Genomic DNA, 25,970 nt, shown 5'->3' with positions numbered 1-25,970 from the left:
CGATGCTGGATCGTGGGATAACTTTGGGTGGTTCTCAAGAGAGACCTTAGACGACACAGAGGTCATTATGAGGAGAGTAGAGATGGGAACTTGCCTTAGTTATACACAGAGGTATGTGGACTTCCGACTGTTAATCTGTTTGCTGATAATTAGATGGTAATACAGAGGGGAAAAAGAGCATGCATCAATTCCACATGTCTCTATACTTATCACATTCCACTCATACGCATAAAACCAGAGACGATCGAATAAAGTTCAGAGGATAAGTTGAACGGAGAAATATTCGACGGAAGGGGTAATTCTAACGGCGGTTCGGCGGCCGTGGCCCGATTCTATCGGCTAACAAGCTTGTACTCGCCTCACATATATACTTGAACGGGAATTTGGAGAATCACTCCTTGCAAGTGGGTCACAGCCTGGAGGCGACTCCTCGGTGCCCCCTGGAGTGCTTGTTAGCTCTGGTGACAAGCTGGACATGTGGTAGTGTCCGCCTGAATCTACAATTCCAACTTCACTAGGGTCACTAAACGGATTAAGAGACGTGCGATGGATGGTTGACCGCTCAGCGGAGGTCATGTTATGACTTTGACTCAGTTCCAAATAAGAACCACAGTGCTAAGCTAGACGGATAAGAGGAATCCTGTAGAAATCAAGAACTCAAGAAGAAGGAACCTAGCTCTGACTGAGGGTTGAAATACTATTCTAGAAGGAAAAGGGAGTGTCTTGTCGGGGAGATCCAAGCAGGTAGGTGACGTAACGTCCGATCAACGCGGATGGGAAGCTGGTCCAGAACCAGACAAGGAATGCTATGATACTGTACGCTCGGCTAGGAATGCACTACGTACTCAATTGACTCTGTTTCGGCGTATCAAAGCCCCGTAGATCCGTAAGTAGAGGGAGAACGTTATCAGATCCGACCCAACAGGACGTTGGTCCGTGTCCTCACGCACGGCGTCTGTTGACATTGATCTCCATTGACACTTGAGTCAGCAAAACCCAGCGGTACAGATACATGATGGGATTATCCAGTATGCATGCCAACCTGTCATCATGCAAACTGAATCCTTGGGTGTTTGTTCCGTAATGGACAGGCAATGGCTCAACACGCACCCCTCAGGTCACCAGGCCTAGATGATCTACTGTAGGTCCGGCTGACTCTTCTGAGGATCAGCAAGATTTCCTGGACCTTCAAGTAGAGTGTGCGTAGGGTCCAGTATGTTCTTCACGGTAAGGTATGCCAATCCCCCGAGAACCAAAGCCGTGGCAATACTAATCCCGCAGAGAATCTCTCGTCTTCGCCCTCTTTCCGTCGTAGTGGGCCTTGGATCTGGTCCAAGAATGGCGGTCCTTGCCCGTCTATTCATGCTTTGGCTCATGGAGCCAGTTGACATGCTACGTCTTCTGGTAGTAGTCGGGAAGTCAATGCCCCGTTCCCTATCTCTGATGCTGAAATGATCTCTCACCCCGACCGCAACGGCTATCACTGTCTTCCCTACACTTGAAAACACAGAGAACCTTGTTGCCCTTTCTAATTCAATGCCTGAGACTGCGGGCAATCTTTGTCCTGATTGAATTGCTGAACGTGATGCCAAGGACGTTCCAATCTGATTCATCCCCTCTGCTACTTTGGTTTGGAAGCTATCCATTAATGACCAAAATCGACTGATAACTCCAGTATGATGGGCTTGAGACTCTGGCTGAATCGACGATCCAGGAAGACTAGTCATCTCAGTGTTGCTGCCAATTGATGCTAGAGCTGTTGGCTGTCTGGTCACGGCCACAGAAAGCCATGTCTGCAGGGATGACAGTGACATACCTGACCCAGGGTTTCAATGATTTATCTGTCCAATTCTGCGCTCAAACAAGAGCCAGGTAATCATTGAGAGTGCCAGACCAATGGCTTATAAAGTCTGATATTTCGGGTGAGATACTCAGGAGTTCCGTGGGAAGTGCCAAGAGGTTCGAATCCGATGGAGTCGGGTTGACGTCACCGGGAAACACGCAGATTTTACGGGCGTTTGAACTCCGACTGAGTTGTCTAGAACGAAACCCCACACAGCAAACCAGTATGTTATCGGAATGCCAGCTCCACGTGGTACACGAAATTGGAGCATCACGGCTTCCGTGCGTCACGTCACATACATGTCTCTATACTTATCATATTGCACTCATACGCAGCAAACAAGATACTAATGGATAAGTCTCAGAAGATGAAAGGGGAAATGATCCAACTGACAGTTCCGCCGTTGGGGGCGAATTCTATCGGCTGACAATTTGGACGTCTAGACCGCATCTAAACAACTAAATCAGGAGCAGGCTTTATCTTACAGTGTTAAAGTCAGACATCTTGTGGATATACATACTGTAGTACTTGCATTGAGTATGTATCATTGGTGTTACCAGCTACTTACTGACCGTGTGTTGCCAACAGTGTACTTGCTCTTGTCATAATGTCTGGAGGCATAACTCACTCCTACAATTGTGCCTACTAGCACGAGGATTTGTCAGGATCACGGGTACCTGGTTATGGGACTTGTCACGAATTACGTCGTGACACCCCTAAATCCCACCAACAACGACCCTCCTTTGACCATCAAACCTCCATCAATTCTCGACCTCTTCGGTTTACACGTATCCTAGGACATCTTAGACCAACCACGACGAAGTTAGGCGAAGTTAGACAGGTTAAGGGTGAAGGGAACCGAGGTGCGACGAGGTTAGGCGAAGTTAGGTTGACTAGGGATGGAGGAAGCAGAGGTACGGCGAAGTTAGACGAGGTTAGAGTGTTAGCCGATAGAATCGGGCCACGGCCGCCGAACCGCCGTTAGAATTACCCCTTCCGTCGAATATTTCTCCGTTCAACTTATCCTCTGAACTTTATTCGGTCGTCTCTGGTTTTATGCGTATGAGTGGAATGTGATAAGTATAGAGACATGTAGAATTGATGCATGCTCTTTTTCCCCTCTGTATTACCATCTAATTATCAGCAAACATAGAGGATCGGGTGTTCGGTGGTTCGGGGAAGTTGGCCGAAGAGCGTCGAAGCGCGGATGGGTTGGATGAACATCTAGGAGTGGTGGATACTATTAGCTGAAAAGATCGCTGAAGTTCTTCAGCGATCCTTGATTGTTGTCAGTAGTGAAAGATTGATAGAGAAAGCTACATACAAATTAAGATACATCGCCATCAGAGAAGAACCCCAGTTGAGGTAACTACGTCCAAGTACGCCGTAGTTACACTCCTTTCGACATCTGCACCCTCCTGGTTGGGTGAGACATCGATTTGAAGCGTCAAGTTAGCCGAGATTCATCGCACCGTCAGTCCTGTTAGAGAGAAGTGTTAGACGGCGGTGACATATATCTATGCATCTTTTAAGCTGGAAGTCTCAGTATGTGCCAACCCCAAGCCGTAGGACTTGTCACTACTCTGTTAGGTCCTAATTCCTACCAAATGAACTAGCAACATTTGACACATAACCATTACCATCACCATCACCATCACCTGGTGTTTCAGGGACGATAGACTCATTGGGGGAACCCACTGCGTAAAGTGAGAGCGCAAAGATAACTAGGAGGGTTATGGCGCCGACTACAGAAGCTTGCCGGTTTGCCGGATCAGCATCACTCCAGCACTGAGGGATGTGAGATGTTTCTGTCTGGCCTCCTATTGCAATGTTTGGAATCTGTCTGATCACCATTGCACTGTTGGGATCTTGCCTAGCAGAACTTTGAGAAGGAGGGTAATGAGAGTGGTCAGTCCCGGAAAGGTATTGGGTAGCTCCAGGCGCTGAAGAGACAGTGATACCTGCTGAACTTTGTTGGATAGCATGGGGAGCGCTAGCTGTAGCTCTGTTGGGGTCAACTGAAGCTGTCCTAATGTCAGCAGAGGCCTGCGAGTGTATAAATTGAGATTCGGATGAAAGTGGATCATCTGGAATTGAACTTGAAGTTGTTGGTGGTTGTGAAGACATGGGAAGACAATATTGATAAAGTTTATGTTCAGGCTCTTATTCTGGAAGTGATTGAGGGACTCAAGAAAGCTAAAGTGGGGGTATTAAGAGATAAATACTTATTTTCTCTACAGTTGTATGAATTTTCAATCGGAGTTTTCGAACCCAACTTCCCGCACAACACAAAATCTCTTCCAGCACAACATTTTGGGCGCCTAATGAGCCAGCTGCATAGAGTTGGCATGCCTAACTTCCAAAACAGCTTGGGCCTCCGCCATCAGGTGGAGGCCATGTTGATGGATTACCGTTAGGGGGTTAGGGGTTTAGGGGGTTAGGGGGTTAGGGAGGTTAGGGGGTCAGGGTGGTTGGGAGGATATTTACTAATTGAACAAGGGTGATCAGGAAGTTAGGCGTGTCAAAAGACCTCTTCCATGGGTTAGGCGCCCAAAATGTTGTGCGGGAAGAGATTTTGTGTTGTGCGGGAAGTTGGGTTCGAGTTTTCCCTTCCTGCCCGATCCGCACGGACCATCTATTCTTGCCCTCCCCCTCCACGCCGTACGCCGCCCCGCTACCCCGGAGCCGTGTGAACTTTTCCCCTTTCGTGAGAAGGTTTCATAGCTTTTCATAGCTTTTCATAGCTTGTCTATCCTCCCTCATCCCTCTCTTCAGACTTTTCCATTGGAAGATCACTTTTTTCTCACGTTCAGTTCATCTCATATATGTATCTGTCTTCTATCACCTACCACACTCCATGTCATGAATCACACCATCACGTGTTCCTTGTTGCGCAAAACAAGTTCAACCTCCACTTTCGTGTTTTAACATTTCGCCTCTGCTCTCATGCCTGTGAGGCATAAACTCCAAGTATCATTTTAGTATGTCGGTGCTTAGCTCCCATGCCTGCAAGGCATAAGTCCCCAGTAATTCTCGAGTCTCTAGTCCCTCTGTTCTAATGCCTGCTAAGGCATAATCTCTCAGTCTCTTGTTCTCGCAGCACTTCTATGTTCTGCATAGTTCCTCATAGTTCCTCATTGTTCCTCATCGACCAACTTCGACAAAGTCAAGCGACTTCCGGCGCATCCCATAGGATGTCATAGTAGGACGTAGGTAAACGCAGATATGGCATCGTAGGATATCAGTGGTTATCGGTGGGATGCAAGGCAATGCATGCAGGACAGTGCAGGACGGTTCAGAGCGCTCGCATTCCGCAGGTCTGCACGAGCCTCTTGGAAAAGGCTGATTTGTCTATATAAACCCTATCTTGTACTTTGTAGTCTTCTTTAGTTCTTGATCAAAAGTCATTTCCATTGCCACCCTTTTGGAGTCCAGTCCAGTCCAGTTCCCTCTAACCTTGTAAGACAAGCCAGAGACATTCCTTGGGTCACAGTCCCATTCCTTGTTGGACTCAGTCTTGTTAACTTAAGTATATTCCTTGTCACTCCTAGTCCTTGTCCCCTTGTCCCTTGTCCTCTGTCCCAGGGTGGGCAGTATCCTTGACACTCCAACTGAGATTCTCCCACTTCTCTACTTTTCTCGTCCGTTTTGCTCAACAGACCTCCCCTTGGTTTCAGCTTATTCATTAGTCTCTTCATTCTCTTCATGTTGAGTCACAATACTGATTCTATAAAAGCTAGGTTGGTCATCTAGACTCCAAATGTGTTGCCTCGTTTGACTTCCGAGATCATATATGATTTTCTCTCTATGATCACTCCTCCATTATTGACTGTCTCTCCCTCTCCTCTCCCTCTCCTCTCCCTCTCCCCCTCTTCCTACACATTGCTACTGGTAATGAAACTATCATTGTCTTTCTCCCAATCATACCCCACTACTTAATCTGAGACTTGACATGAGGTTGTTCTTCGGTGCGTCCCTTCTTTCGGTTCATGGTCCAAGTGTTTCCCGGTCCATTTTCATGCAGGCCCTCAATATACATCTACCAAGGCATTCCTCATTGGACCTTGTCTGAGAATATTGAGACCACAGCCAAAATATGTATCATCTACCATAATACTCCTCCTCCTACTCAACACCGTCAAACTGATTTTGGGGAAATGAATTCTGATAATCTTCCCAAATTTGTCCATCTGTATAATCTAGTTCATTACCCTGCTGCAGCAAAAAGTCACTCCAACTTATCTCCCCTCCCTCTTCTCCCCACACTTCCTCTCCTTCTTCTCCCATGGCAATGGGATTTGTCACCCGCAAAACTTCCTCATTCACAAACTCATTCCTCTGTTGCCAATACTGTTCCACCCAATCAGTTTCTGATCTCCCTAACTGTTCTTCCCACACATGTGTGACTCCCTGACTTTCCAATTGATCCAAGACTGTTAATTTCCGGGATATTTCTTGTATCCTAGAGTTCATCCTCTGATCTTGTGTTGGTGTCGAACCTGGAACATGAGGGATTTGTAAACCTTCTAAGGCCAATTTCAAGAAATCAGCAGATGTTTGTGGAGTCTGAATGTTATCCGAGCCTGATGTAGAGTTGCTGGGTTGGTTTGGAAAGAAAGAATTAGTTTGTCTTGTGGAGCTAGATGAAGGATCCGGTTGGAGATGTAATGTTAACTCGGCGTATTTTTGGAGATTTTGATCAATGTCATCCATATGAGATAACCACAATGTGATACGACCCGGAAATGCAGATACAGAGGGATGTGTAAAGGTGGACAGAAGAGAATTTCTAGTGAATTGTGAAATGGCCCGTAGGTCAGCTATGAGTTTGATACGGACGACCCGGCATGGCGTAGCTTCTGGATGTAAACTTGTTTGATTGCTTGATGAGGCTTGCATCCTGCTTGAGTAATGTGTATTCTGATTGAAAACTTTTGCCTTATAAGTCGATTCTTGACGGTATTTCAAAGTCTTGAGACGACTAAGGGAAAGTGGATGGAATTGGGGCTTTGAAGATATGGAGATATTTATGCAATCACAATAGGTCAGGGAGATAGGGGACAGAGAGGGCAATTCCACCCCGTTTGATAGCTGAGGTCGAAGTGACACACCGACGTACCATGCAGTCATTGTCGGAGATCATTTCTCACACTCCATTTCAAGCTGTCCGCCATCTGCTTAAGACGTGTCAACTTCACCTGAATGTGATTTGAGTGTCTCATCTTCCAACTCAGATAACAATCACGAGTCCGCAAGAAATTCGACAGATGATGACATCCTTCCATTCTCTGACATCGGCCAAGAACGACTACAAATCTATATGTTTCCTTTTTCAACATCACCCTCAATCACCCTTGAGATGCAATTGATTCACGTTTCACGCCAACTCCTATTACCTCCGCTCCCAATTGCGTCTTCACGTTTGACATTTATACTCATATCTCAAAATGTCATCTTCCGGTCGGGGGAGGTGCCGTGCTCGTAGTGCCCAAGATGCCTGGTTATATCAGCTTCTTATCATCGAAACGTCACGATGACAAAGGAGGAGTGTCGGACGATTTTCGGGGAGAGACGATGATGGTGGTATAAGACGTGATACAAGTAACGACGAAGAACGACTGTGTGGAGGTGAAATTCTTCATGTTTGAGGAGGTTCAAATGGAGACAAAACACCAATCACTCACCATCAATCAAAGCATTCCAATACTCATCACTATTCCCTTCCTCCCCCAAAGGCATATTCCCATCCATCACCGGAGTTCCCTCCATCCTACCCGAATACGCATAATCCATTTGTTGCGTTATCGGAGTACCCATATTCGTAGGTCCAGGAGTTCCCATCCCCGTCCATCCACTATATCCAAAAGACGTATCCTGATATCCTCCACTCAACGATGTCATCCCCATCCCTAATGCCAAAGCAGGCATAGGCATATATCCACCCGTCTCGAACCCCATCGGAGGGTTTGCCATGGAGATGGGTAAGGCGGAATTGTTATGAAGCCAATGATCGAGAAGTCGTTGTGAATGATCATCTTCCGGTCCGGTGGAAGAAGAGGGAGATTGAGAGATAGGATGAGGTCCCATAGATGTGAGAGGGAGCTGAGATGTGCTGTTCAGGGTCATCCATGATCTTCCTTTTTCCGGTAAACGTCGAGGGTCGGAAGGCGGAGGGACACGAGGGTCAGAGGATTGATGGAGTGAAGAGTCGGTGGGCAGTGTTTGAGTTGGAGCATCACCGGATTGACGAAGTGCGAGAAGGAGGGCCACCGAGTCGGAATCTTGTGGATTGAGCTCGCCGGGTGGGAAAGATTCTTCGTAGAGCTTAGCTGCTCGGCGGGAGAGGGTGAGTATCTGGAATATCAGCGAGAGCCTCTCTTCACTGTGAGTGCCCGCATTGAATCCAATCAGCAGGAATTCAACTATTAGATAATACAGAATGTGTAGAGGAAGTAAGGTCGCAAGAGAGAAATGGTGGCAAAGTTACGCACGATCTGAACCTCTTTCCTCGTCGTCTCGTCTTTCGTCTTCACCTCAGTCCACGGGTTCTGCTCCAAGAACGCTGTCAATATCCTCCGCATCTGATCCGCGTCAGGACCCCGTGGATCGATGATAGCAGAGATACCAGCAATCATGGCGCTGTTGAACATCTTGAACTGGGAAGTGACGGTCAACAACTTGTGGTCGGGTACTTCGCGTCGGAATTCCTGTCTGCGGTGGTCAACCATACCCACTTGACTACTTTCTGTTCAAAGCCACCAATGGTTCATTGGGCGAATTGATCGCGGCAGAATTGAATGAGGATTACAATGCCCCATGAACATAGAGTTCGGCCAACGAGAAGACGCCACACGGATGATGTTAAGCAACACCCGCAGATCGCGGGCAACACCTAGAGAAGGTTGAAGAAATAAAGGGGGAGGATGACACACCTAATTTGGAAATCAAGTTTAGCAGCTTCGAAACAAGCCGTCCGTGAAGCCTGCCATCAGCGTGACCTTAGGAAATGTCTCAAAACCTACAGCATAACGATTACTCGAAAGCTTTCTCAGTAGCCACGGACGCTACTCTGTGAGCTCACCGAACAAATGACCGCGGAAGCTCACATGAAGTACTATTGTAGTAACGAGGACTTCCGTCAATAATAGGAAGCGATGAACTGGTAACCACCAATTATCTATTCATCAGTCACCTTCCGGATGCCCGAAACTATTCAGCCGATTGGAATGTGATCTCGAGGCTCCTTGCGGGTGTCCGAAGGTCAATGAGAACGATTCAGCGAGCTAATGAGGCGAAAGTTATGAACAGGGAGGATAGGCGGGAAGTGAAGAGGTAAGAATGGGAGGAAGGAGCGGCAGGAGGAGCTCTTGGGAGCTCCTGAGCAGAGGCCGAGGTGATGTGGAGAGAGAGAGAGATAGGGAGAAATTATGAGGAATACCTTACCCTTGTCCAAACTCCTATCTGGATCATGCATCCTAAAATGTTCCGGTAAAGCCTGTACGAAACCATCTAATTCATGTTGTAACCCTTCCACATCTGCATATTGAGCGGGCTCGTTGAGTTTCTGGAAATGATGCACTATTCGTCCTATGATTTTCGCCAGTCCTTTTCGAAGAATGAGGAATGTTGCTGTGGTAGGTTGAGAAAGAGGTTTTGATTCGGGAAAAGATTGAGAGGGGTCCAGATCGTATAAATCGGAGAGTTCGAGGTTGGAAGGAGGGAGAGTGTCTGTGTATTCGTCTGATATGGATGGAGGGCGGCCGAGGATAAGGGAGTAGCTTGATTTCAGCATTGGTGTTTTGTTCGTCTTGTCGAAGTCCAATCCGCCCGCATGTTCTGATTGGCGAGAGATCATGAGTTGGGCAAAAGGATATGAAGGACGCACGGGATGCGAACTGAGGTGATGGATTGTGATCTGATGGAGGAAAGAGTTGGACGGTGTGAACGATGCAAGTGATGAAGGTGCTAGTGGGAAGGGAGAGGAGGAGAGAGAAGAAAGGGAAGTAAAACGTACAGTTTATCGGCATGATATAGATAACTCCATAACCGTCTTCTATATTCCGTCTGAAACGGACTACTCTATCAGCTATCGCTTCTCACTTTTGTAGATCCCAAGAAACGCGAGGAGATCATATTATTAGCAGGTCCATTTCAAAGTTGACCTCGTTGAGAGTCATGACGTTGTGGTGGTGTAGTATCAAAGAAGAGAAGGACCTACTCTAACCCTAACTTTGACCCATCTCTATGAAGTCCCAAAGCTTGTGCTGTCCTTAAAGAAGCGCCCAGTTGAGACCAACATTCCGTCAAACGACGATCATGTATGACCACTAAGTACATTGCGCTCTATTGACATCAGCCGCTACACTTTCCGTCAGATATCGGAGGCAGGAGCGCATGATGTCGAAGGGAGAATAGACGACTTACGAGTAGACGGCTAACCACTAGTTCTAGACTTTCAGGTTCGATGGCAGTAGCTAAGAGCATACTTCTCCGAGCTGTTCGTCAGTCCCAGTACGACCTGGTCAACCCTTGGGACGAGGTCAGAGATCGGGTCAAAATGCGTCGTGTCAGGTAAGACTTTGTACAGAACGAGAAGCGAGATGGAGTCGGACTTACAGCTCCAATACATTCTCAAACTCGACAATTTCTTATGGTCTTCACTTCCCGCCCAAGGTTCTGGAGCCAGACGCACTCCGACAGCCAATACGATGAATAGAAGGGGTAAAACCCGACAATGACTCGGGTCGACAGTTGGTAATCTGGAGTATAGTTCTTCGTACGCTGATTTGTGTGAGCCATGGACGATTATCGAAACGGTCATTCATATCAAAGACAGACGGCGAGAGGAAAGAAGATCAAACAATTCGAGATCAATGGAAAGGGGCCAAAGCAGAGGAAGAAATGAGAAGACGAACAGTTTCGAAAAGATCTTTCATCGATGGGATGTCGGATACAATCGAGTTTGGTGAAATACCAATCTATCACTCTGTCCGCAAAGGGCTTTGGAGGTAATTCCTGTACGAGTTCTTGTACCTTTTCGTGAGTAGTCTCTCCTGGCCCTAGGCAAATACTGCAGACGAAATGGGCAAAGAATGTATCCATGAAGGAGGGCGTCGAGCGGGAGGAGACTCACTTTATGTGGACTGACACCGAATTCCGTGACGATCTTTCTCAAATTTTCCGCAGGTGTACCATGTATGTCCAATTTTAGATGAGTACCAGATTTCCCATTCATCTATCTCATCAGTCACCCTCTTCTTACTATACCCGCTTCCAACACAAGAAGAAAAATATTCACCGAATTAGGTTCTCCACTTTCCCGTCAGCGCCATTTCAGATGTATACATTCAAAACTCACCCATCTAGATCGGGTAACCAAGTATTGTCGATACCAGCTGCACGATCATCTTCCAGACTCGCCGATCTTCCCATTTTGGAATGATCTTCTTGAGTTGAGTCGTTGTTGGAACCTGATGGTCCGGCTGTGGAGTGGGGCTTTTCATAGAATTTAGGTGAAGAGGCAGGTGAATTGGAAGCTGAGAGGAGTTGACGGAATTTAGGTTCTGAAGTGAGCTCATGGTGGGGTTTGACTTGAATACTTGAGGCAACGCCGACGTTGATGTAAACAACGAAAATGCAAGCAGGGAGAGAATTGCTGTAGCGGAAGGCGAAGACGTGCAGGGGCAGGCTGTCATGCTGAGAGTGGAAGTGTTGAGAGTGAGAATACTCAAGAAAGTGGAGATAAGAAAACCCACCAGCCATCCACTCTTTCACGACGTCATAACCCGATATCCCCGGTGTATGTCCAACCACCACGCCTAAGACCGATTCAATCATATCTATCCTTCCTGCCGTTTTGGGATCTAAACCTGAAGAGTTGTTGGAGGATTGAGGATTGTATGGTACCTCCTCCATCAGCTATACCACTTTTTGTGATGTAAATCGCTCACACAAAGTTCTGGGACTTTTCGCGCTTGACTGATCAGCTAATAGACTACCAACATCAGGTAATGTAGCTTACCCAGACCTGAATGTCAGCGGGGGTGTGATCTAGGAGAATTAGACGTACAGTGTTGACACGGAAATTGACGATTACACTGACAGGTCAGATTTCTATATGTTACGAGGGGAGTAAGAGGGGACGGACTTTCTGTTTACGTTTTGCACCTTTTGGTCAGCTCCATGTTGCATCTTACTAAAGTGACAGGCCAGGGATAGTAGCAGATGGCGTGAGGGAGACGATTTAAGTAGGAGAGGGAGAGAAATGTATTGTGAGAGGAGAACAAGGAAAGAAGGGCAGACGTTGTCCCATGATGGAATTTGACATCTAAAGACTATTGAATGAAAGTAGGAGTAGAGCGTGAACCCTATGACAAGATTGAGAGTAATGGAACAGGATAGGTGAGTGACAACAAAATGTCCCTAAAGTGAACTCACACTGAGCACAACTCAAACTAACCCTCTTCTTCTTACCACCTTCATAACCTTGACCCCTAATGTCATCCTCGGACCCTCTTTTGACAGCCGTCATACTCAAAGGTGAAGGTGTATGTACCTGTGCAACAGGACTTGGTACTGATACCATCGAAGCAGGTTGATCACGCCATGCGGGAGGACGAAAGATTGGTATGAGAGGCGTTACTGTAGGATGATTGGGGTTCATGTTGACATTTCCTATTCCGATGACTCTCTCCTTTGACCGGACACCGTCGCTTGTCGGAGTCACGCCTTTCTTTGTTTCAACTCTTTAAAGGCTGACGTGATTCAAAGTGGATAGAGTATGAGAATGTCAGGATGTAGATGAGAAGGAGGATGCTTGAGTGAGAGTGATGTATATAGTAAAAGAAAGAGAAGGATAGACGAGTCGAAGTAGTGTTGTGTGGTGATTTCAGGGTTCGGGTTATCTGATAAAACTTTTTGCTTAGTATCCCTTGCCTCTTCCCCCCTCTGGTTCTGGCCCTCTGATCTTGACTGTGTACTCGTACCATTCAATCTCGGCTTTATCTCCGTACAATCCCGTGTATAACCCTCTGCTCACATACCCTGCCTGCCCTTGAACAAGATATCGCATCATTCATCTAGGGTTGAGATCAATACTGAACGAGTATGTAGTCTCGTTTAACTCACTCCCCTCCCCCCCTTTGCCTTCTAATCAGATACGCTCAGAGCAAGCTTCCTCGCACGACCCACGAGGCACAGTGCAGCATGCAGCATGAACGAGCACACACGCACAATGACGTATCCTACATTTATCCATACGATTACAACCTACCAATCCAACCCATCATCAATCCCGTCGAAGCGCATCTAAACGTCTTTGTAAATCGGCTTCTTCGGGATTCATCGGCGGTCCGGTAGATCTGGTAGCGTCCGCAGGTGATGGTGTCAGACCTTCGGCGACCGCGATTCGAGAGGCTGGAGTGGGGTCGCCCATCGTCGGGTTGGCAGTGGGAGCGGACACGAGCTGACAGTGAGCTACAGTGTGGCTAATTTAAAAGAGCTCATAGGTCGAGATACTCTACAGCTTAGGAATAAGGGAAAAAAAGGCGGGTAACATTGACAGGTAGAGAGGTCCCCGATCTATGAGTGATGAATGATGGATTAGTAATAACTCTACTCACCGCATCATTCATACTCATCCCAATCTCATCCAACACCTCCTTCAAGATCTTATCACTCTCCACTTCTTCCCCTTCCTCATCTTCATCCTCCATAGCGTCATCCACCGCGTCAGACATCATCTCTTCTTTCATATCCATTGTGGACGATTCCCGCTCGAATTCGTTCATGATACGTTGGATCTGCAGTGAGCAGACTTCCAGGGGTGGGAGGTGGGTCAGGAAGTACTCACTTGGGGGAGATTGAGAGATCGGTTCATTTGTCCCATTGCCTGATAGTAAGCTTTTATACACGGAAGGAACAGTGGTTCTTCTGTTCTTGCGGGGGAGAGGGGGTTATACGTGAGACTTTCTCATGATCAAAATCACATCATTGGTCGGATCATGGATCTGATATGGTATATGAGAGAACGTTGATAGACCCACCCTCGTGGCCCCCTTCATAGCCTGAGCCATCTGCTCATTACTTCTCAACGTCTGCATCCTCAGAGAGACAGCTTGTAATTGAACCCTCATCTGAGTAAATTTTTGTATATATCGACGTGTTCTGACGAGATCTTTGGCGAGGATCTTACATGCGTTCTGCGTGTTAGTAAATCGACATACACACCTTCTCCCTTGTCCCGATGATATCGCTGCTATTTGGGATTCCATCCGTCCACATAATCCACTCTCAACCGGTGCCATACAAGTTGGGTAACAGATGCGAAGCTGTGTTTTCCATGATAAAGACCTGCACCAAGTCGAAGAAAGCTTCCGATAGCTCATAGGGCGTCCCCGTCATGGATTTCATAAGGATATGGAAAGGCCAGAAAAGACTGATGATCCGAGTGATAGAGAGATGGGAAAAGGAAGAACAAGGTCAAGTAGAGAACAAAACATCCTCACCATATTACCAGCCTTTGCATTCCTCTTTATATCCCCCATCGTTCTCTTCTCCTGCGCTTCCAGTTTCCCCTTCTCCCTTTCCAACTCTCTCTGTGCTTTCTGTAGAGATCTTTGATGTTGTCGTAATCTTTCTGCTGGGGTGAGACTTCGACCGAAGAGAGTGTCCTGAGAGGTTGAGATGTCCACGATGATACGATGCGAAAAGAAAGTATCAGCGATATGTATATCAGGCTAGCCGAAGGTACTCACAAGAATGTTCATCTTGCTCTTACCTCACTAAGGATGATGAGTTAGATGATAGTGATGTGGAAGTCAAGTCGGAAAGGGAAGATAGAGAAGAGTGAGTCTGTTGGGTGGCGGTGTGGGTTCCTTCCACCCATTTCCTATGAAAACCACTTGACAACCCTTACTTCTACTCTGCGTCTACACTTTATTACCCCATCTCATCACCCAAGGTGCAGAACGTAGCTTTTGGATCTCTAAAAGTTCAACCATGAGACTCCCTGTTCTCTTCACTCTGGCCGCGGTGCACTGGTCCGCCCGGGCACAGGACGAGTTCCCACTACGTCAACTTACAGAAGACAATTTCAGAGCTTCTACTTCTCGAGGTGTATGGTGAGTCCCATCTGGTTTAACCCACTCACAGCTTCGGTGCCAGTGTATGGTACATTGGTGTAGCTGCAACGAACGTGCTGACTTTTCAGGCTGGTCGAACATTTCTCACCTAAATGTAAAGTGACTTCTTCAACCTGACCTTAGTGACGTAGTACTCTACCTGTCTCTTCGGTGCTATAACTCCCCTACCCTCGCTCTTCCACAGAGACATCTGATAAGTCTCCTCGCCCTGATATTGACAGCTGACGAAGAGGTTCTCACTGTCGGGCTTTTGCTCCCACTTGGACCCGACTAGCTCAAGATCATCAACACCTCGAACGGTTGTCAGGTTTCCATATGGCCCAAGTGAATTGTATAGCTCAAGGTGGTATGTCCCTTCTTCTTCTCTTTCGATTTTATCGTCTTGTAGTCTCTATTTGTACCACCCTCCCCAGAGTCTGCTCTCCTAACCGACCTTACGTCCTTTCCCTCATACGGAGAGTCTCCATTCCTTCAACCTTCAAAATCAGCTTTGAGCAGAAAGCTAAAATGCAGATCTATGCAACACCAACAATATAAAATACTGTAAGCGGTAGTTTTCAAGGTGCTATTCCAGCTGACCTGCTAGACCCTCAACTCATCTTGTCCGTCTCATCTCTCATCCTCTGACTTGACTGACGAGAAGATACACAGACGGTCAACCCATCACTTACAGTGGTGATCGAACATATGCGGCTTTATCAAAATACATCGAAGATTACGCTATGGAATATGCCAGAGGTTATTTGTTGAGTAAAGATAGCGAACAAGAGGTCGTGAGTGCATATGGAAGACCCAATGTCGAGGGAAAGGTCGTGGAGGTGGATGAAAGTAGTCTGGAGAGGATCAAGGAGGAAGGACCCGTCTTAGTGGATTTCTTCGCACCTTGGTGTGGACAGTGAGTGTAACTCTCTGTGACTGAATTTCTTGTCGATTTTACACTGACTCACAGTTGCAAAAAGCTTCGACCCAGTGAGACATTTTCAAAAGAGGGGAAATAGTCGGCCGTGTCACTGATGGGTAGTATATGAAGAACTGGCTAAGCAACTACAAGGAATACTTAATGTCGTAGCTGTAGATTGTGAGGCCAATCGAAAGTTATGTCATAAGGAAGGGATCCAAGGATACCCTACCATTAGAATGTGAGGTGATTTGAGGGGTATAGGGACTATTGCTCAATGAGCAGATACCACCATTCTACCAGGTCCGAATATTCGGGTGCTAGAACGGTAGAAAAATTGAAAGCTTTCGCTTTGAAAGCTGTAGAAAGGTGAGCTGACCTGATTGCTTGATGCGGAACAAGAAAGTTGAATCTTCAGCGTATCACTCCAACCTATCAGACTGGAAGATTTTCATGAAATCGTCGAAAAAGATGAAGCCTTCTTTCTGTACTTGCAAAACTTTGATACTTCCGTTAGCGATCTGGTATGTGCTTTTCCGCTTCTCTGATCTTCCGGTTGACGCACGCTAGGAAACAGTCAAGAAAGCTTTGGACCCATTACTCGGTTCTATACCAGCTTACACATCCGCTGATCTTCTTTTATACAAAAATCTATCCATCGCCAACCCTCCACCCACTTCCGTTCTTCTCGCTTTCTCCTCTCATTCCACAATACCGGTCGGAACAGTCGCTTTCCCTTCTTCTGCAGATGCAGTGGGAAAATTCGTCAATCTTCACAGGTGGCCGACGTTGGTGCAACTGACAGGATCAAATTATGTGGACATCATGAATTCCCCTTTGAAATCTACTGTCGTGCTTGGGGCATTGAATAAAGGTCCAGAGGGAGATAAAGAGAGAGAAGAGTTGGAAAAGATGTCGAGGGCTTGGAAGAGGGGTGGAAGAGGGTTTAATCAACCTGTTTGGTTTGTCTGGGTTGAAGGTGAGAAATGGGCGGCTTGGTTGAAACAGTCTTATGGGTGGGTTGTGGGGTTATCTGAATATCTTGACCTGCGTTCCCCTCATATACTCTTCTATCCCACAATCTACAACAGTTCGACCTCACCTTGACTATTGTTCCTGTACATCGTCACTCAAACCTCTTGCTTACGCAGTCTCCGAATCATGGAACAGCGAAGCTGTGACGTAGAAGCGTACACTCTGATCTCTCGAAGTACCCGTCGGGTCACATTGTCGAGAGGAACGGTCGTAAAAGGTATTCATACTCACAAGCAGGATCAAGAAAAGTGCGTTACCCGCCGTAGTGGTCGTTGATACACCTGTGAGTACACAATCGCACTTCGGTCAGTCCACTTACGTGTAGCTGAAAGAATACTACGACACAACGATAGAAGGTACCAAAGTGACCTTTGACGGGGGTTCTGTGTTTTCTGTACTGGAAGGGTTTTATCAGCATTTCTTACTTCCGAAAAGGAGCGAATCTGCTTTGGAGTGGGGATCGAGAAGCGCTACCATGACATTGTTTCATATCGGGGTGAGTGGACCCTGCATATGCCCTACCTTCTCGTCATATCCTCCTTCCTCTGGATTGCACTTTGTACACCCTGTCCCACCGTCCATATCCCTCATGTTTCAGCAGCTTTGGCCATGTTGCCAACTACGGCTCCGATATTCTTTTGGTCACTCCTCGACCACCTTGATGTCCCTCCACATATGAACAAGAAACTTCGTCGAGCTACCTCCCAGTTCCTGTTTCTAGGAAGGACTCTCGCATTGGTCTGGATTGGGTTGAGTGACGTAAGCTGACCCTCAGCACTTCTCTGGCGATCATCCCCTCCAAGCCCTCGGAATACTCGTCGGCGCCGTAGCCCTTTTCGTGTTCTTATTACAACGGTGTATACCTCGAGATAGTAGAGAAACGACACCATACGGCGGTCCACGACTTGATTAGATGTGAAGGAAGGGAGTGTACGAGTAGGTCAGAAGTCATCTTTATATCTTTGCATGTGCATATTACATCTTCCACCAAATATCAATTGCCCATTGTTCAACTCGTTCCTTCTTCCCTTCTATCAGATGTGACATGTTTCACCTCAGTCAAGCGAAGTTCATCATCGGCAATCACATCAACATCCGGACCGGTTCAAGGACCCCTTTGTGCCGTCGTGGAAGCATCTAGCGATGACTTGATGTGTTTTGATGGATTCCCCTTCCTTTCGCTGTCTTCCCGTCTTCTGTCCTCCGTCTTGCGCCTCCTACCTGCTGCCTAGACTGATACTCCGAACATGATGGGTTGAACGTTTTACTTCTGACTTCTGACTTTTCATACTTCAAGTGACGACTTCAGGTGAGTAGTATATTCTTCAACTCCGATTCATCTGGTAGGATAGAATACCAGAAATCGACCTACTCGACCCATCAACGATGGAGCGTACGAAGATGACTACGACTATAAGGATAATCACCTTTGTTGGTGATGTCAACTTCCTTTGTTCTTCAAACCCCACATCCCCCCCCCCACATTTCACTCTTCTCACTCCTCCCTCTCTCTCTCCTTCTTTGCTCTTCCATTCTTCATTCTTCTCCCATCTCTCTACTCTTCCTCTTTTCATAGTAGTCATGTACAATCTACGAAGAACACCTTCCCTTCTTCTTCTCCCCAAAGACTTTCATCCCTTCATGAACAAAATGACGTTTCCTCCACTCATCATTCTTTTGCCACTTGACCATCACTCGAGATTAGTACAATTGATCATTGACGTTCGCTGCGGCGGCTAACGTCGAGCAGTACGAGTAATCAACATACTTTGACATTCAACTACAAGTTACACTGACATCTTCAATTGAATATTCAATCGGGGAAACCAAGAACGATATCGAAGTTTACATCCGATCGAAGAGGTATTCACACTTCATAAGGAATAACACGAGAGGGAGAGAAGTAGGAAGTAATCCACTGGACGATATCGAAGAGGGAGAAACTTGAATTATAGTGCATGTACGGAGGACATTGGTCGCCTGCCATGTATCCTTATGGAGTGAGTCTGTCTTTCTTCTTTCCCCCACTCTTTCCACTATGACATACGGTACGATCGGAAGAGTTAGATCACGACGGAGAGGTGTGGAAATCCAATAATTCGAGGAGGATAGAAGAGAATGAGATAGGCGTGATAAGAGTGGAAAAACGAGGGGAACATGTGATGAGGAAGATGAGGGTGTCCAAAGAAAAGATATAAAACGGTGAAGAGATGGAACGAGGATGAATACACGAAAGACACCTCGCTGACCACCTGAATAGATGAGCCCTTATTCTTATTACGCAGGTGGATTAGGTATTCCTTATATGACGGGATATGGTGGTTTAGGTGAGTATTCTTTCCCCCCTTTTTGCCTCATACAATTATATCTTTCCTTTGAGTATTTGGAAAACATCTCCTCTCCTTCTTATCCATCCCATCAATCTTAGATCACTATAATCCAGGATAAACGTACCATTTCCGTTATTCTCTCATACATTCTTAGCAAACCTGTTTAAAATCGTACATTTCATCGCTATAATCATTTCATACTCAGTGTTCAACAGCTGGAAACAGTAAGACAACCTTCCAAAAGCTGACATAATAGGCTACGGACTAGGTATGGGAATGTACGGAATGGGAATGGGAATGGGATATCCATATGGTATGATGATGGGTATGAACCCTTATATGTATTCGGGCATGGTGAGTTCTTCTACACCCCTCTCTTTTTCCTACTCTCCCACCCCCCGATTCCATTTCTGTCATGTTCATTTCTCTTCTTCAACTGCATCTTTTACCTTTCACATTCCACTTTCTCATTTCTTGTCTTACATGTCATCTGGTCACTTTCACCACTTTCGTCTCGAAGGAAAGACATAATATGTACGATATTCTTTCTGAGACGGATACATCTTCTTTCTTTGTACTTTACCAATCTTCTGCTGCACCTTTTTCCCATCGCCTCGCGGTTCTACCTTCTTTGACTTGAGCGCTTGTGTGCGTGCATGTGAATATTGTGGAATTTTGGATTCTGTAGAGCTGCACTGCTTGAGAAGTCCTGTCACCTAAAGTCGATTGGAACGAGCTGAGATCAGTACGGACTCGGATATTGATCCCATTGTGTGGATTTCTACCTGTCTCAACGATGTGTTACAAGTAATGTATCAACGATCGACAATGTCAAGAAGTGTCTAAGGAACAGCTGAATTTGAGTGAGAAGAGGGACGATATGACGACAAGAGAAGAGAGGAGAATCGATAAGAAGATCATATCAAGAGCAAACGGCGAGGAGGGGGAAGGAAGAGGAGAAGAGGAGAAGAGGAAAGGAAAGAAGCAGAAGCAGAAGTTGTCAGTGAAATACATATAGTCTATACTCATTTCTTTCCGTCTTGCTACCGACCAACCTATCAATGTATATAACCTATTGTAATCGTACTCTGCAAACATGTTGATGCATGTTTTTCCATCACCACAGTGCCTATTACAACAACCTCGACATAAATTGATGAGAGGATACAACATTGTTCTCAATCTTGAATGATCATATACCTACTAGCTACAATCACATTTTCTTCCTTCCATACTTTTTCTGACACTTGATCACTTCTCATGCTCATATCAACTTCCTGCTCCTCCCTTTCGGCTTGATTCGAAGCTTCACCTTCTTTCAATGATGAATCATACATCTTCTCCTGATATTGTGTATCCTTGTGAGGTTCATTTAAAGCTGTCGAAGTCGGAGTTGCGGGTCGTGTATCTGTCATCATGTTTGTTGGATTAGAAGAAAGTGATGAAGGAGAAGGTAATGAAATAAGAACCTCTGTCCAAGCCCATATCCCAACTAACCAATTCTTTTGTTGTTCCTTCAAAACCCTGGGGTCTACACCTAGATGATTACATCCACTAGGTAAAGTTTGGAATAAGACCAATACCATCTTCTCCACTTCTTCCTCCTCCCTGTTCGCTCCGTCATGTTCACCCTTGTCCTCTTTGAGACCCTCCAACTGACCTATGAAGGCGCGCTTTCGTATTTCACTCATCTGATCGACGTTATTCGACTCCTTCTTTTGAGGAATCGCATTTTGCCAGTGATCTTTTATTGGAGAGTGGTCCATATTTTTCATCCCCGGAGGAGATCGTCGGATCGCACATCTGACCAAGGTGGAATAATGCGTCGGACCTGTTACAGTCGAATGAGGATGGATGGACAGGATGAGAGGAGCAGTGTGAATCAATGATTCCGGTGTGGGTGATGGACGGGTACGTAAGGGACGTAATTTGGCATGATGACTGGTGTAGAAGAGTTGTATTGAACTGGAAGAAGAGGAGAGGAGGTTGGAAAGTTGGATCGATACTGGCGGAGGGCTGGGGTCAACTTTCCGAACACCAAGAGGAAAAAAACCCGATGATAAGTGGTATGAGAGAACAACGGATGATGACAAGGTAGAATTCTTAGTGACTGAAGCAGTCCCGTTTTGGGAATCGCTCTGATGAAGGTTGAGGAGTGTGTTGATGTTTACACGTCAATCTAAACGAAGGTGCGAAGATGGGTATGGATTCCACTCACCCTTTCCCACTCCACTTCACCACCCTACGTCCTCTTGGCGATACCCCAACATCTTCTTCATCCTCTCTCTTAACTCCGACAAGCGATCCTATCGGGTGGAATCTACTCGGAGCCAAAGCACTCAAAGTCACTCCATCCCCTTCTCCACGTACCCGTTTCAGTGGGGAATGAGCATTAGGAGAAGTCAATTCTGAAAGTCTTTTGAGAGTACTTGGGACTGTAGGTCTGACTTGAGGTCGGTAAGCGAACGGTGAGAAAGTGTCGAGAGTTTGAAATATTTGAGTTGGAGGGATTTTCGTGCGTGGAGGTAAGGGGGTTTGAGGAGGTCGGAGGGGGTGTATAGGAGGTGGTGGATCTGGGAGATGGTCGTTGTGAGAGCGCGAGGAAGGGGTCGAGTGAGGAGGTTGAGGAGTGATAGGATGAGGAAGGGGTGCAGGGTAAGATCGCAGCGGTGTTGATGATCTTTCAGTTTTAGGTCGTAGAGATGGAGAAGGAGGAGGAGGAGGAAGACGGGTGAGACGAGGTGTACGTAGGGTGAAAGAGAGAGCGGCAGAGGTTATTGGTATAGCTGGACGTTTGGGTGGTTCTGGAGTTGGTTGCGTCATCTTGAGATAGTAGAGTAGGAGTGAAAGATCATGTCTAGATATCTTGCAATGAGATGAAAAGAGTAGTATAGGGATATAGGCCAAAGTCAATGTTGATGTGAGAAAAGAGGGATTGTTCATTCCCTCAAATGAAGTAACGAGTAGACCGGTGTGGCCAGTGAGTTTCCGTGCCATGATGGCACTGTATAGGTTTTCCATGGCAAGTCATGCATCATAATTTTTCAAACTCATGGCATGTTCTCATACTGTCTCATGTATGTGACTCTTGTAATACTTTGACATCTCATTGCAGGTAAAGGCAGTGACGACTAACCTTTTCTCACTATCTTCCTTGTCAAGTTGTCTCACATAGTGAAGAAGATGGGATCCTTGGAGGAAAACAACTGACCCTACCCAAGTCAGTTGTTTTATGACAAAAGAGCTAGGACGTACCAATTGGCATTTCAATTTCCACGTTGAGTTGAGGCAAGACAAGCCATCCTTGACGCTTTTCTGCAGTAGAATTCCACCCACCTGAGCCGAAGACCGACATGATAGAATACGTACTATCGTCATCATTACGATTGAAATACCACTCTTCAGACTGTCCCTTGTTGTCGGCGAGGGGACATCCGACTTGTCCAGGGCGCGGATGAGCAGGCTGGTATTCCATGTGATTGGCAAGATGATGATGTACGAACAATCGGGCTCTGTAATATGAGCAAATGTTAGCCCCAAGAAAAATGAAAGAGGACTGACGGAGACATTCTCTTAGCAGTGATATCGTCAAATTTTCTCAAATTCTTGAATGTGCCTCCTCCAACAATCCGTCTAAAAGTAGTCACAAATTGTTGAGTCTTCTCCGTTCGGGCATCTTTGGAGAGGGATAGATGTGTATGATCTCTACCGCAGTTGGAGGGTGACCAGACACCCGGGTGGATGGGTAGCTTTCTAATCTTTGACCATCAGCTAGTTGATCGGCAAGAGGAGACAGATCCAGACTTTTGGGTCAAGACAGGAAAATATGGTGAATGAACAACTCACATCTTTGATGATATCCCAGGCCTTCATGATATCTTGATTATCTTGGGAAGAATTCAGTTTATAAGCCATAAGCCAGTACTTAGGCCGTCCATCTGGTATCCCAGCATCATCCAAACTGCAAGGAATGGCCAATGGAAACTGTGATTAGAGAAATAATGCCAGACAACGAGAAACTTACCTGAGAGGATGGGATTAGAGTTGGGGGAGGAAGCTCGATCTTTTCTTTCCTCAGTATTTGATCAAAAGTCTGATGGGAGTTGTTCAGCGGACGTGGATTGTGATGAGGATTTTTTGTATCGAAGAACTCTTGCAAATGATACGGAGAATTGGGATAGAGCACGTCTGGAAATCAGCAATCAACAGGGAAATTGCAACATGCGACACCTGACTTACCCGGTTCAATGCGTTTTGCTTCATAATGATTTTTCACGAAACCAGGATTTCCGGGTCGTCTTTGGAAAGGTACTTTATTTCCTGAAGGTGGTATTAGCGATGGCGTCTTGGCGAAAAAAATGGCAGCGTTTGCCCCTTGTTTTGAAGCTAATGTTTCATGAAAGTGGGAGAATTGGATGATACAGACAGGAGTAGACAAGAGGTGAGGTTCGGTGGATCAATAGACTCACGATTATTCTTCATTCGCTGAGTTCGAGTTAGCAAGTGCTCCTCCCCGAAAAGATTGACAGCGTTTCCCCCTGTCTACACACACATGGGACCAAGGATATAGACGGGTACAGTATTAAAGAGGTGACGGACGGAGGTAGAGGGATCAGTGATGGAGGAAAGAAGTGAGAACAGTCATGCTAAGTACTCACGAGATGTATTGATTGATGCAGTGGATATATGAAAACAGACAATGAAAGGTTTAAGCCTGCAGCCGATATGTGTCCAAGCAATGGTTTTGATCGCAACTGGCGAACAGGTCCCTGCCTGATGACATTTAGCTAAACGTGACGAGGGTGAAAAGGCAGAGACATTACACGCACCACCATGGATGAGCATTGAGGAGGGAGGGAAGGGTGGCGAGGGGAGATATATGAGTGGTGAGAGAGCACGAGTGAATGAGTTTGATGTATAGTGACGATGGTAAGTACGCTATGTAAGTTCAAGTCTACACTAAGAGGGATGCAAAATGGCCATCAAATCCGACTCAACTTTTCCATCCACTTGACCATCATCTTTTCACTGCGACTTTACAAACGTTCCGACGTAGCAAGTCACGAAGAGCGCTACGTAGATCGTAGAGTAACTAGTAGCTGTCAACCTGTAATAGGTGGACGACAACGGATTTGATAGTATTGTAGGAATGGTAGAAAAGACGATATCGGCCGTACAGGCAAAGCTACAACAATCTTCATTGACTTTTCAAAAAGCCGAACAAGGTCAGTCATCTTCATCTTTATCCTTGTTGAATGTCGCCCCATATATCATTCTCCCTTTCAAGCAAACGTAGTCCCACCCATGACAGTCTGACATAGAAAGAAGGATAAGTGATCCGGTGATTCAGTGAATTGATATTTAGAATTGACCGAGATAATAGAAGCTCGTCAAAGGTTAGATTCACAATTATCAGAAAATGAATTAGTCTTGCAAGTGAGTAAACCTTTTCTTGACCTTTCTCTAATCCTGTCTCTTCGTCTGAACGTCACTATCCTTACCAATGGGAATATAGATCATTACGGATTTCGCAATATTTGATATATGGACGAAATGGAATATACAGGAATGAAGGAATGAGCGGAAGAAGAGCGAGGTTATTGGTTGGGTGAAACCGTCGAAATTCTCGTTAGCTAGGATGGCATGGCCGATGGATCAACGGAAATGTCATGATTATATTGACACAATTACCAAAGGTTCAAGCTGACAAATCAGGAATTCAAATTACTGAAACCTCATAATACGGTATATAAACTAGTCGGTCCTTCTCTCGTCCCTCAAGATCAAGAAGAAGCCAGGACGAATGTGGAGAAACGTTTGGAATATATAAGGAATGAAATGTTAGTTCTGGGCATTGTGTTTTGACCCTCTCACCTTCCTCCCAAAACCTTCTTCCAATTCCCTTGACACTCTCATTTCCTTCTCTCTGTCCACACTTTCCACTCTGCCACTTTTTCAACTGACTCCCTTGCGGTATACCTTCACTCCTCCCCCTGTCTATGCGTCAGGAGCGAATCTATCAGTTTAACCTACCTCTACCTTTACTTTAATTCCACACTTAGTCGCATGAGACCGTTTTATAATGAGGGGCTGTGAAATGATCATGGCTCGCGCTATGATAGGAATGATACTATGATGTTGAGAGAAAACCATGTTGACAGTTAGAAAACGTGTGGAAGGACAACTGAAAGAAGCTCAAGAAAAAGTATCAAATAAGCGGACAGAGGTGAATCCTTCCTACTCAAAAGTCCACCACCTTTTTCATCTCCTCCCCTTTATACTCCTTCATCCTTATTTGTCCAGACATCCTCTCCACGGATTATATTCCCTCCCATGGCTCAAGTTTTGGCATGTCGACCATGACATGCTGTACCCTTCTCGGGGGTTGATACGCATCATAGCCTCGCTTCGTAACTTGGTGTCATACTGTATTTCATCCTGCTGTCTCACTTCTATTTGGATGCCTAGAAGCCGGCTGGTATACATCCCCCGGATCGTGCTCATACAAAGGTCATGGCCATTCAACAAGAATTACAAAAGCTCCAACAACCCAATCCTTGAGTATTCATAATTGTACATTTTATAAGCATGCATCAACCATCTAGCTGTTATATACATTTTATCTCTATCAACCCCCTCTCTCCATCCCATCGAATCAAACATGACTTTTCTACTCAAAAGAAACAAACCAGAAAACCCAAAAATGACAAGACCTATCAAGA

General features: G+C 46.0%; 8 protein-coding genes across 8 annotated transcripts; 2 read left to right on the top strand and 6 right to left on the bottom strand.

Annotated features, from left to right (window-relative positions):
- Positions 1 to 1,136: 1,136 nt before the first annotated feature.
- On the bottom strand, positions 1,137 to 1,814 carry TREMEDRAFT_62943 (uncharacterized protein; the record flags this gene model as incomplete). Its single annotated transcript, XM_007005094.1, has 1 exon — positions 1,137 to 1,814. The coding sequence occupies one exon, from the start codon at positions 1,812 to 1,814 to the stop codon at positions 1,137 to 1,139; it is 678 nt and encodes a 225-aa protein (XP_007005156.1).
- Positions 1,815 to 3,436: 1,622 nt separating this feature from the next.
- TREMEDRAFT_62942 (uncharacterized protein) lies at positions 3,437 to 3,970 on the bottom strand (the record flags this gene model as incomplete). The annotated part of the gene is made up of 1 exon (XM_007005093.1): positions 3,437 to 3,970. The coding sequence occupies one exon, from the start codon at positions 3,968 to 3,970 to the stop codon at positions 3,437 to 3,439; it is 534 nt and encodes a 177-aa protein (XP_007005155.1).
- Positions 3,971 to 5,968: 1,998 nt separating this feature from the next.
- Positions 5,969 to 6,742, bottom strand: TREMEDRAFT_62941 (uncharacterized protein; the record flags this gene model as incomplete). The annotated part of the gene is made up of 1 exon (XM_007005092.1): positions 5,969 to 6,742. The coding sequence occupies one exon, from the start codon at positions 6,740 to 6,742 to the stop codon at positions 5,969 to 5,971; it is 774 nt and encodes a 257-aa protein (XP_007005154.1).
- A 777-nt stretch (positions 6,743 to 7,519) lies between these two features.
- Positions 7,520 to 12,374, bottom strand: TREMEDRAFT_31258 (uncharacterized protein; the record flags this gene model as incomplete). Its single annotated transcript, XM_007004858.1, has 18 exons — positions 7,520 to 8,197; positions 8,335 to 8,554; positions 8,776 to 8,825; positions 8,866 to 8,907; positions 8,950 to 9,020; positions 9,287 to 9,621; positions 9,858 to 9,917; positions 10,062 to 10,186; positions 10,283 to 10,338; positions 10,460 to 10,624; positions 10,759 to 10,876; positions 10,977 to 11,078; positions 11,142 to 11,157; positions 11,202 to 11,406; positions 11,599 to 11,749; positions 11,794 to 11,821; positions 11,909 to 11,956; positions 12,277 to 12,374. 18 exons carry the CDS (start codon positions 12,372 to 12,374, stop codon positions 7,520 to 7,522), a joined length of 2,568 nt encoding a protein of 855 aa, XP_007004920.1.
- Positions 12,375 to 13,130: 756 nt separating this feature from the next.
- On the bottom strand, positions 13,131 to 14,610 carry TREMEDRAFT_62939 (uncharacterized protein; the record flags this gene model as incomplete). The annotated part of the gene is made up of 6 exons (XM_007005091.1): positions 13,131 to 13,307; positions 13,465 to 13,644; positions 13,695 to 13,733; positions 13,888 to 14,043; positions 14,350 to 14,514; positions 14,599 to 14,610. The coding sequence occupies 6 exons, from the start codon at positions 14,608 to 14,610 to the stop codon at positions 13,131 to 13,133; spliced, it is 729 nt and encodes a 242-aa protein (XP_007005153.1).
- Positions 14,611 to 14,785: 175 nt separating this feature from the next.
- TREMEDRAFT_44374 (uncharacterized protein) lies at positions 14,786 to 17,831 on the top strand (the record flags this gene model as incomplete). The annotated part of the gene is made up of 14 exons (XM_007004951.1): positions 14,786 to 14,964; positions 15,054 to 15,079; positions 15,218 to 15,331; positions 15,499 to 15,528; positions 15,572 to 15,587; positions 15,629 to 15,880; positions 15,935 to 15,954; positions 16,007 to 16,124; positions 16,169 to 16,252; positions 16,302 to 16,407; positions 16,454 to 16,899; positions 17,156 to 17,201; positions 17,244 to 17,414; positions 17,694 to 17,831. The coding sequence occupies exons 1-14, from the start codon at positions 14,843 to 14,845 to the stop codon at positions 17,829 to 17,831; spliced, it is 1,689 nt and encodes a 562-aa protein (XP_007005013.1). The 5' UTR covers positions 14,786 to 14,842.
- Positions 17,832 to 20,426: 2,595 nt separating this feature from the next.
- On the bottom strand, positions 20,427 to 23,730 carry TREMEDRAFT_62937 (uncharacterized protein; the record flags this gene model as incomplete). The annotated part of the gene is made up of 9 exons (XM_007005090.1): positions 20,427 to 21,189; positions 21,467 to 22,252; positions 22,385 to 22,460; positions 22,585 to 22,760; positions 22,810 to 23,006; positions 23,095 to 23,232; positions 23,273 to 23,436; positions 23,488 to 23,634; positions 23,718 to 23,730. 9 exons carry the CDS (start codon positions 23,728 to 23,730, stop codon positions 20,427 to 20,429), a joined length of 2,460 nt encoding a protein of 819 aa, XP_007005152.1.
- Positions 23,731 to 24,397: 667 nt separating this feature from the next.
- TREMEDRAFT_31162 (uncharacterized protein) lies at positions 24,398 to 25,809 on the top strand (the record flags this gene model as incomplete). Its single annotated transcript, XM_007004845.1, has 5 exons — positions 24,398 to 24,473; positions 24,614 to 24,684; positions 24,964 to 25,088; positions 25,414 to 25,474; positions 25,759 to 25,809. The coding sequence occupies 5 exons, from the start codon at positions 24,398 to 24,400 to the stop codon at positions 25,807 to 25,809; spliced, it is 384 nt and encodes a 127-aa protein (XP_007004907.1).
- Between the last annotated feature and the right edge of the window lie 161 nt (positions 25,810 to 25,970).

Source organism: Tremella mesenterica (genome assembly GCF_000271645.1).
Source record: "Tremella mesenterica DSM 1558 unplaced genomic scaffold TREMEscaffold_6, whole genome shotgun sequence".
Lineage (NCBI taxonomy): Eukaryota > Fungi > Basidiomycota > Tremellomycetes > Tremellales > Tremellaceae > Tremella > Tremella mesenterica.
The sequence above is the reverse complement of the archived record's forward strand: the minus strand, read 5'-3'. Positions and strand labels throughout refer to the sequence as shown.